This window comes from Aplysia californica, unplaced genomic scaffold, assembly GCF_000002075.1.
Source record: "Aplysia californica isolate F4 #8 unplaced genomic scaffold, AplCal3.0 scaffold01148, whole genome shotgun sequence".
In the NCBI taxonomy this organism is placed as follows: domain Eukaryota; kingdom Metazoa; phylum Mollusca; class Gastropoda; order Aplysiida; family Aplysiidae; genus Aplysia; species Aplysia californica.
The window spans coordinates 60,804-72,780 of record NW_004798418.1 but is presented as its reverse complement, the minus strand read 5'-3'; the positions used below and the strand labels follow the sequence as shown (position 1 = coordinate 72,780).

Here is an 11,977-nt window from a genome sequence, read left to right as displayed (position 1 = left end):
CCCTACCCCGCCCACCCCACCCTACGGGAGACTGGTGGGAGGAGCTTCCTGTACCCGACCCCGCCCACCCCTCAGGTGGGAGGAGCTTCCTGTACCTGACCTCGCCCCATGCGACACAGGTGGGAGGAGCTTCCTGTACCTGACCTCGCCCACCCCACCCCATGCGACACAGGTGGGAGGAGCTCCATTTTGTTAAGTAACTGTCGTGTGTTCCATACATGATAGACTCTCCATCCCTACATTTCAGCTGTCAAGTGTCCTATAGAAAGAATCCCTACACTTCGCTACCCTAGATTTACAAAGTTCTATCAGCTCAGTTAACTCGGTACCTAGTTTTGAGAAATCTGACGTAAAAAATCTTGAGTTTCACAACATGTCAAGCTTTTTAGAAAGCAGCTTTTAAAATATCTTGATAACGACTAGGAATAATCTCACGATCAGGGATGCCAAATGATTTTTGAAAAAAACCCTGGAAATGAGCGGAGCGTCACATCTCACCTAAAACGAACCTTGCAAAAACTTTAATGAGCCAAGAAAAACATTTCTCTTACCATTTCACTTTCCTTTGCAAGTGTAGGAAAACAACAGAAAAAGCCGGAAAAACCGGAGATTTGGCATTCCTGCACAATTTTGATAGAGCGGACTGAACATTTGGTTTCTGACCTCATAGTCTTAGTGACTTAAAATGGCCAAAAATGTCAGATACAACTTTGTAATTCTAAGATAGCGACTCTATATCTTTGCCAGCCCAACTTCCCACACCTGAAAGCAAGGATCCAGCTCCTACATTCTCCATCCTGTCATTCAACCAAAAGTAATCTAAACAGAAAGTTCCCATGAGATGATTTTGTTAATTCTCGTTAAAACAATGGCTGGAGGGTGGTGAATTCCTCCCCTCACTTTGTAGACGACCAACAGAAAACCCTGGCTATAACAAGTAACACGTTGACCTTCCACGGCGTGCGCGGCCAGCTTCCAAAAATCACTGCCGACCGACACGCAGATCTTGGAAAAACATAGAGGGAAGGGTGCTAAGAGCTGACTGCTGCCATTTTGTTATTTACTGTTTCAAGAAAACGATGAGGAAAAAATATGGTAGCAGTCGTAGAAACCCATCTGGATGTGATTCATGTCGCATGATGTCAACACTCCTGTCAGCAAGGGTCAACACTCCTGTCAGCAAGGGTCAACACTCCTGTCAGCAAGGGTCAACACTCATGTCAGCAAGGGTCAACACTCATGTCAGCAAGGGTCAAAATCTCTTCCGGTTAACGGTGGTCAAAGCCTCCTCTAGTCCCCATAGACTTGGGTTCTTGTCTCAAGCTCTGTGCTCATCTATCCATCACTACTATGCTCATCCATCTGTCTATCCATCACTCCTGCGCTCATCCTTTACTCCTGCATTCATCCTTCACTCCTGTGTTCATCCATCCGTCTATCCATCACTCCTATGCTCATCCATCTGTCTATCCATCACTCCTGCGCTCATCCTTCACTCTTGTATTCATCCATCACTCCGGCATTCATCCTTCACTCCTGTGTTCATCCATCCGTCTATCCATCACTCCTGAGTTCATCCATCACTCCAGGGTCACAGCACAATTCTTTTCCTTCAACTGCAGGTGTTCTCGTACGGCCTCGTAGACACAAATCAGATCATTTAGGAGGCGGGCTTGCAACTGTGCCTGTCAAGGCCAACCCCCAGCTGAGAGGGATACAACATCCCAGCAGACAGACAGACATACTTGATGAACATTCGACCCACTGGGGAACCCTGTGTGGCACAGCAGAGTGTCTACCTACTATACCACTCAATGAACATTCGACTCACTGGGGAACCCTGCGTGGCATACGCCACTCGATGAACATTCGACTCACTGGGGAACCCTGCATGACACAGCAGTGTCTACACACTACACCACTGGCTGAACATTCGACCCAATGGGGAACCCTGCATGGCATACACCACTCGATGAACATTCGAACCCTGCGTGGCACAGTAAAGTGTCTACCTACTGCACCACTGACGCCTGTCCGTCAAAACTCTCCGGTTCTGCTAAGACACGAGTAGCCCGAGGGTCGGTGAGTGCATCATGCAGGAAATGATAGGCAAATTTTGAGACAGAAAGGGTTAAAAACGACTCACAAAAGAAATAAAAAAGGCATGACAAAATGCAGCGCAGGTAGTAGCATTGTGGTAAAAAACCCCAAAAAAACCTAACGTTAGGCGAGTCAGTTGCAGAGTTTACCGTAGTCAGCAAACACGTGCTACATGCAACTACCACGACCGAAATAGGAACACAAAGTTAACTTTGGCAAAACATTTTTGGTCCTTTTCTTCTCATTCCTTTCACAAAAATGTGTTTCTAGTCCTTTTCTACTCATAGGTTTCAGAAAAACTTTCCTCTGTTCGCAGTTATAGCTCATTCACGATTCCTGATTCCTCCCCGCCCGCCCGGTCCATCAGTCCAGCTCGTCACAAGCAGCATGACGGGGTGGGGGCGAGAGTGGGGAGTTGAGGGAGGGGGGATGGGAGGGGGTAAGGTAGCTGCTCCGCTCACATAAGCCTTGAAGAACCATCACAGCTTTCTGGGCCGGCCCTAGAGGGGCCTTCTCTGTTTCTGGCCACACGGCCATCTCTAGTGGGGCGATCTATGTCTCTGGCAACCGGTGGGGCCGTCTCGTCCATGTTGGCTGACAGACTGGCGGTGGAGCTATCACATTTCCCACTCGGCACTCAGCACTTGACACTCAGCACTGACGTGGAACCAGTAGAACCCAGGCTCAGCCCGGAGCTGTCATGCACAGCGTCATGCGGCCAGAACTTCGGAAAAGTGAGTAGTAGAAGTAGTCCGGTGACGCACGCCACATGCCAGGAATACATGCCACTTGTCACCGATATATATATATATATATATCACATGAAACATGCCAGCAAAACATGCCACACACGCAAAATGTTGGCAATCCATGCCACGCACAAAATGTTGGCAATGCGTGTCATACGCGACATGCTAGCAACACATGTCACACGCGAAATGTTGGTTGGCTATCTGTGTCGCACGCGACACGCCAGTAAACCATGCCACACGCCACATCATGCCAGGGGTGGGTGAGGTGGGGGTTCGGGGAGGGGGGGGGAGGGGAGGGGGGTGTGGAGCCGGTGCTATAAGGTGGTCACGTTTACCATGGGGTTCCTGTCGAGGGAGTCCGAAGACGCCGGCCGGCCCCGCTCTTGCAGCTCATGCTGGCCTGGCGGAGACCGGCTATAGCGGGGAGGGGGTTCGGATCCCATGCCTCCGCCGCCGCCACCACCAGTCCCACTGTCCTTGGGGTGGTAGCCGGGCTCCAGGTTGCGAGAACGTCGAATTATCTCCCTTGCTGCGAGGTTCATCTCTTCTGGGGTCATGTTGGTGGCCTCGGCGATCTCGCGCTGTAGACACTGGGGGTCCACGTACCTGTTGAGGCCCTCGTCCTGGAGTACCTGAGACACACACACAGACAGACACACTGTTAGACACACAATGTCTTTTAGCTTAGTTTTAGTAAGAGTTTTACGGCACTTGCAAAACAATAAGGTCATATAAGTGCCGAAGAATAGATTACGGGTTACAAGAGAGTAACATAAACAAAAATGGAGAGATAAGGACGACAGATGTTTGATAGGAAAGGAGGAGCAAACCACACCAGAGCACCCGCCATCCACCCATACACAATGTCTACAAATGGGTGTGCAGGTATGCATATATACACAAATCTGCATTTATGTATATAAAAAATGAATTATATGAGGCATCGTGGTGAAATCAGGCCCTTGTGAAAATGATAAAATCAAAGAAATTGTCATTTTTCAGGCCATGGGAGTGGCTACTACCTTGGCTACAGTATGGGTGTGGCTACAGTATGGGTGTGGCTACTACCTTGGCTACAGTATGGGTGTGGCTACAGTATGGGTGTGGCTACTACCTTGGCTACAGTATGGGTGTGGCTACTACCTTGGCTACAGTATGGGTGTGGCTACTACCTTGGCTACAGTATGGGTGTGGCTACTACCTTGGCTACAGTATGGGTGTGGCTACAGTATGGGTGTGGCTACTACCTTGGCTACAGTATGGGTGTGGCTACTACCTTGGCTACAGTATGGGTGTGGCTACTACCTTGGCTACAGTATGGGTGTGGCTACAGTATGGGTGTGGCTACTACCTTGGCTACAGTATGGGTGTGGCTACTGCCTTGGCTACAGTATGGGTGTGGCTACTACCTTGGCTACAGTATGGGTGTGGCTACTACCTTGGCTACAGTATGGGTGTGGCTACAGTATGGGAGTGGTTACTACCTTGGCTACAGTATGGGTGTGGCTACTACCTTGGCTACAGTATGGAAGTGGCTACTACCTTGGCTACAGTATGGGAGTGGCTTCTAACCTTGGCTACAGTATGGGTGTGTCTTCTAACCTTGGCTACAGTATGGGAGTGGCTACTACCTTGGCTACAGTATGGGAGTGGCTACTACCTTGGCTACAGTATGGGTGTGTCTTCTAACCTTGGCTACAGTATGGGTGTGTCTTCTAACCTTGGCTACAGTATGGGTGTGTCTTCTAACCTTGGCTACAGTATGGGTGTGGCTACAGAATGGGTGTGGCTTCTAACCTTTGTACAGGACAGGGGTGGCTACAGTGAAGGTGTGGCAACTAACCTTGGCTACAGTATGGGCGTGGCTACAGGGAGGATGTGGCTACTAATCTTGGCTACAGGGAGGATGTGGCTACTAATCTTGGCTACAGGGAGGATGTGGCTACTAACCATGGCTACAGGGAGGATGTGGCTACATGGCGGGTATGCCTACAGTATGGATGTGGCTACTAACCCTGGCTACATGGCAGGTATGGCTACAGTATGGGTGTGGCTACTAACCTTGGCTACATGCCAAGTGTGGCTACTAACCATGGCTACATGACAGGTGTGGCTACTAACCTTGGCTACATGACAGGTGTGGCTACTAACCTTGGCTACAGTATGGATGTGGCTACTAACCTTGGCTACAAGGCAGGTATGGCTACATGACAGGTGTGGCTACTAACATTGGTTACATGACAGGTGTGGCTACATGACAGGTGTGGCTACTAACCTTGGCTACAGGGAGGATGTGGCTACATGGCGGGTGTGGCTACAGTATGGATGTCGCTACTGTATGTGTGTGGCTACATGACAGGTGTGGCTACTAACCTTGGCTACATGACGGATGTGTCTACAGTATGGATGTGGCTACTAACCTTGGCTACCAGAGTCTCGGCACTGCTCCTCCTGTGCTGTAGGGAGCGCGGTACAAGCTGCTGTTGTAGCTGTTGCTGTAGCTGCTGTTGCTGTAGCTGCTGCTGCTGCTGCTGGACGGCGTTGGGGATGAGGAGGGGCCCGCGGTCGGGCGCGCGGTGGAGGTGGCCGGACAAGTCCGGGAGGGCGGACGAGTCGCTGTGGCGGTGCTGTAGTCGCGGCTCTTCCCATGAGTCACCTGGGGGTGGGGGGAGACAGGTGGAGGGGGTTAGAGCCACGGGAGATGAGCATCGTGTCAGTTTTTGTGTCATTTTTTTTGTTTTGTTTGAGTGAAGAGAAGCACATCGAAAAAATAATTGTCATTTAGTGCTGGAGAAAAAGTAAAACAGTAAGACAGTTTGAGTTTCACATCATGTCAGGCATTTTCAAACACAATTCTTTGAATATCCTGAAAACGACTCCTAATAATCTTACGATTTTGATAGAGCTGATAGTAGATTCGGTTTCTGACCTTATGGTCTTAGCAACTCAAAACGTCCAAAAATGTCAGAATTTCGTAATTCTGAGGTAGCGACTAGTGGTACAGATATTAAGTTTTTCTCTCTCACTTTCTCTCACTCAATATAACTGTCTCCATCTTTCTGTCTCTTACATCTCCTGTGTAGCTACACACAGGACACCCGAGTTCAATTCCCGAGTGGGGAGAAATTTCCATCAAGTATCTCTGTCTTCCTGTGGGGATGTTGTATAGTGAGTATCCCTCTCAGCTGGGGTTGGCCCTGACAGACAGGGTCGGAAGCCCACCTCCTAAATGACCTAATTTGCGTCAATCATGTTGTAAAAACACCTACAGTAAAATACAATTTAAAAAAAATTCTAGTCGTAAGTCTATTCAGTCATTTCCCTTCAAGTTAATACTGGAAGTACCATCTAGTATCAATAGGACCATCACAGTGGAATAACCTTCTGGTATCTATTGAAACATCACAGTGGAATAACCGTCTGGTATCTATTGAAACATCACAGTGGAATAACCGTCTGGTATCTATTGAAACATCACAGTGGAATAACCGTCTGGTATCTATTGAAACATCACAGTGGAATAACCTTCTGGTATCTATAGGAACATCCCACTGGAATGACCTTCTGGTATCTATAGGAACATCCCACTGGAATGACCTTCTGGTATCTATAGGAACATCCCACTGGAATGACCTTCTACTAGACTTCTAGTTTGTATAGGAAAGTACTACTGGGATTATCTGCTAGTTCGTATTGAAATGTAATACTGGGATTACCTTCTAATCTATTGATAAAAAAACTATAGTAAAGAGATAAGAAGCAGAAACTGTATATATGTATGTATTAAGTATAGGCAAAAAAACTGAAAACACAAATACAATACTCAGTTTTGAAAATTAAAAACAATTAAAAGGACCAAATAAATAGTGACACAGTGTACACCATTGAAAAAGTGAAAGCATTTTTTACGAAGAAGATGAAATTTTGCGAAACATTTTGACATCAATAAGGATGGAAGACCTCTCTACACATCACCTGACTCGGTAATTACGAGCTGTTCAAAAGGTCAAGGCAATCACAGAGCAGACAGTGACGAGACCACGTTTTTCTTTGCCCATCAGCCCGATACTATTTGTGAGGTGTGCCGACAAAAAGAGTTACTTCTTGGATTTTAGTCTGAAGGAAATTAATACGACAAATTTATAGGTTGACTTTTTACAATTTATTAGTATGAAATGATAAAAGACATGTTAAGCTTGAAGAGAATGGCATTGGTTCAGAATCTATGGATATAACCTTTGTGTTGATTTTCAGCCGATATCTCCATTCATGGATTGCGAGAAGTGACTCATTTTGTCAGCAAGCCTTACATTTAACACATACAACAAAACACAGAATGACCCAGTGTGTTGAGTGAGTATAAAACAAACTCTCCACCACTCTGGGCTGTGCCAGCCGTGTCACAAAAATATGCTGACAAATAGGGAAGAAAAACCTTGAAACAAAAAAAAAAGCAACCCAAAAAGCCAAAAACTGTATGTCAAAGTTGTAAATAAATATTTTTTCATCAAAAGCAACACAAGTGAACAAGCTTTAAGATGACACCAATAATTCCATATGGCCAAAAATGGACAGGCACCTGATTCCACCGCATCATCGTGACCCACAAATCATTTCACCGCCAACATGCAAAAAGCACACAGACCCAGACCCAAGACTCAGATGAAAAAGACACCAAAAACCAAAAAAATATAGGAAACACCATCTTTTTAGTTTTAGTAAGAGTTTTACGGCACTTGCAACACAATAAGGTCATATGAGTGCCGTAAACACCATCTTACGTATAGCTTGGAATACATTGAAATAGAACCAAAAAAAAAAAAAGCAGCAAATAAGATTAAACGTGGCGTGGAAAAAAAAGCGTGTAACTGCTTCTGAAAACACAGCATTCGTAGCTAAGTATAGACTCACACGGACAGTACTACCATAGCTTGAAGCAAAACGCTTGTAGTTTTAGTGAGAGCTCTACGACAAGCGTAACACAAGCAGACCATACAAGTGCTGCAGATTTGAGGCGTTACTAGAGAGTAATATACACAGAAAAAGAATAAGAAAGAGAGATAAGGACCATAGATGTTTGATAGGAAAAGAGAAGCAAGCCACAGCAGAGCACCTGTCAACCACCCACTAACAAAACGGGTATCTTTCAAAGTCTTTGCAGAAGCAGTAAAGTGTACAGCCCAGATACGACACGCCAGTTGACACACGCCAGTTGACACACACTGTGACAGCAGATGACACACTGCCATGGATACCTATCCGAGATGGGACCTTTTGGTTAACAAGTTGGCAAGGTTGATACTAGAAGAAATGATAATAACCAGGTCATGAAAAATTTGCTTTTACTTGATATCATGGAATATCCAACTTGCTATTACTTGATATCATGGGACTATTACTTGATATCATGGAATATCCAACTTGCTTTACTTGATATCATGGGACTATTACTTGATATCATGGAATATCCAACTTGTTATTACTTGATATCATGGAATATCCAACTTGTTATTACTTGATATCATGGAATATCCAACTTGCTATTACTCAAAATTAGAAATATCCTTGACTACCTTTAGAGTCCCATCTCAGACAGCCACAGAAGTGAAAGCAAGACAGAGAGAACACCAACACTGATGACTACCTAGAGAGTCCCCATCTCTGATAGTCACAGAAGTGGAAGCCAGACAGAGAGAACACCAACACTGATGACTACCTAGAGAGTCCCCATCTCTGATAGTCACAGAAGTGGAAGCCAGACAGAGAGAACCAGAGCCAGGCCCAAGGACAGGGTGCACTGTGCAGCGTTAACATACAGGGTGCCACGGTGTGCTACAAGACATCTACTTCTACAACTACCACAACTACTACAACAACTACAACTACTACTACAACTACAACAACACTAGAGCTTGTTCACTTTACTCTGTCCATCTCAAAAATATTCTGGCTCGTTTATTTATTTACCAATGGAAATAAAATTCTGGGTCGTTTATTTATTTACCAATGCAAATTTTGGCTCGTTCATTTATTAACCAATGCAAAGGTAATTCTGCATAGGATTCCTGTAAGCCAGCAACCCAACTAAAATATTTCAAAGAACAATCTTGATCCAAAACTTTAAAAAGTTCCTTTAGGTCCTATCTCAAACACCACCCTCTGAGTGCACACACAGGATCACGACAGTAAATGATTTACAGTAAATTATAGTTTGTAAATTATAGCCTACAAATTGCTCATTTTGAGACAGCGACACCACCTTGGTGAAATAGTATGAGTTTAACGCCCCTATCAACACTATTAGGTTATTTAAGAGGCGGGACCTCCTAGTTTAACGTCCGTCTCCGATAGGACCGAGCCAAGTGGGAAGTTCGTGTAAAGTGTCTTTCCCAAGGACACGACGTCGGACCGAGCTGAGGCTCGAACCCCCGAACCCGCAATCTCACGATTACGAGTCCGGTAGCCTAACCACTAGGCTACCGACGCCACGACACCACCTTGTTGCTGCGCCCACATTGCAGTATAATCACTTAGTGCAAAGACTGGAGATGACTTAACTTAAACAGAGCCATTGGTTCCATCTTGTTTGAACTTGGGACAGGTGAGAGTGAACAAACTATAGGACATACAAGCTACAGGATATGTGCCATACAACGACTACACTAGGACGTCTACATCTCTACTCTAGGACATAACACTAGGACACTACACTAGGACATATATAACAGCAGAAGAGCAAGCAGAAGGACATACCACCTCTCTCTCTCCGACGACCCAGACTTCGGAGGAAGTTCACTAACCGGCCTCCTTCAGAAAGCATTAAGGAAAAACAAACATGACAGTGGCAATATAACACTGGTGAACAGACAACGCGGCCAGCTTCATCACACAACGCACAACATTTTGTACCATTACCCGACATGGCGGGACCTACCTGGCATTGACACTTCTATAGAGTCAATACGTCACTGGGGTCAATATGTCAATAGAGATTCAGTATATCACTAGGGTCAATAGGTCACTAGAGATTCAGTATGCCACTGTAGCGCCAGTGTGTCACTAGATTGTCAGTATGTCACTAGAGAATTGATATGTCACTAGACAGTCAATTTGTCATTAGAGATTCAATATGTCACTACAGTGTCAGTATATCACTAGAGCATCAGTATGTCACTAGAGAGTCAGTATGTTACGTGTGAGTCAGTAAGTCACCAGAGAGTCAATATGTCACTACAGTGTCAATATGTCACTAGACAGTCAATACATCACTATGGTCTAAATGTCACTACAGTGTCAGTATGTCACCAGACAGTCAATACATCACTACAGTCAAAAAGTCACTAGAGATTCAGTATGTCACGTCACTAGAGAGTCAATATGTCATTAGACTGTCACTAGAGCATAAATAAGTCACTGGAGCATTAATATGTCACTAGAGTGTCAGTATGTCACTAGAGAGTCAATATATCACTCAATGAACCACATGTGGCCAAATGCATAAACTGTAACAACATGAAAAAACGTTACATACAACATACAAAACAAATATCATTTGGTAGCTGCTTGCAAGCTGCTACTGAACAAATTTTTTTTTTTTTAAAGTAAAATAAAAAAAATAATACTGCTGCAATTAAGAAATAGTACCTTTGACTTTGGCGGGTTTGGGCAGCAAAAATACTAGATCTAGTAGTTACAGATTTTTCGTTTTGCAATAAGAACAATAAAATGTGGTAGGTAGTGGTAGTGTCTGCTCTCATGTGACAGAGCTACAAGGCCGTCTCGCCTGCCTGGCAGCTTGGTCACGTGAGAGCAGAGACACACACAGACACACACAGAAATACACACAGATATACAGACAGACAGACAGACAGACAGACAGACACACACAGAAATACACACAGACATACAGACAGACAGACACACACAGAAATACACACAGACATACAGACAGACACACATGGAAATACACACAGACAGACAGACACACACACAGAAATACAGACACACACAGAAATACACAAAGACATACAGACAGACAGACAGACACACACAGAAATACACCCAGACATACAGACTCATGATAGGCACACACAGACATGCAAACACACACAGACATACTGACATACAAACACACTGACACACACAGACTCACAGACATATACAGACACACAGACAGACACATACAGACACACACACACAGACACATACACACAGACACAGATACACACAAACATATAGACACACACACACACACAACATACACACACACATACAGACACACACACACAGACACACACACAACATACACACACATACAGACACACACACACAGACACACACACAACATACACACACACAGACAGACATACAAACATAGACACATACAGACACACACAACACACAGATACACACACACACAGACACACACACACACACACATACACACACACACACACACACACACACAGCCTACGTACCTGGAGAGAGGTGTGTGCGGGCGGCGGGGGGAGGGGAGGGCGGGGAGACCTGTGGCTCTGGCGGGTAACTGACCACACGGTCCGGCACAGTGGCTGGGGCCATACCCTGGGGACACCAAGCACAACACAACACGTGTTACAAAGAGCAGAATGTGTTACGCACAGAACCTGTTACACAGAACACAATGCGTTACACAGAGCAAACCTTGTTAGAATGTGTTACACAGAACAGAACGTGTTACAGCACTTTCAACACACTAAAATGTGAAAGATGGAGGGTCATTACACGCCAACCTCAGAGTCAGAGACGACACCTCCGGGTATCCAGGTATAACGTGTTACAGCGTTTTCAACACACTGTAACATGTGACAGCACTTTCTACATACTGTGATGTGCTACAGCCCTTCCAACACACTGTAATGTGTTACAGCACTTTCAACACACTATATCGTGTTACAGCATTTTCAACACCCTTTAATGTGTTAAAGCACGTTACAGCACTTTCAACACACTGTTGACTTTTACAGCCTTTTCAACACACTGTCAGAGCTGTTATACTGTCAGCCTTTACACTGTCAGCTTTTATGCTGTCAGGTTGTGTGTGTGTGTGTGTGTGTGTGTGTGTGTGTGTGTGTGTGTGTGTGTGT

At 45.3% G+C, this 11,977-nt stretch overlaps 1 protein-coding gene across 1 annotated transcript in view; it reads right to left on the bottom strand.

Annotated features, from left to right (window-relative positions):
* LOC106010959 (voltage-dependent calcium channel type D subunit alpha-1) overlaps window positions 1-11,977 on the bottom strand; it is a gene marked incomplete at its 5' end in the record, with an annotated part of 65,252 nt that overhangs the window by 4,466 nt on the left and 48,809 nt on the right. Inside the window, 4 exon segments of the mRNA XM_035973339.1 lie at window positions 3,188-3,484; window positions 5,273-5,508; window positions 9,606-9,659; window positions 11,330-11,435. Coding sequence (XP_035829232.1) covers window positions 3,188-3,484; window positions 5,273-5,508; window positions 9,606-9,659; window positions 11,330-11,435 — 693 coding nt within the window.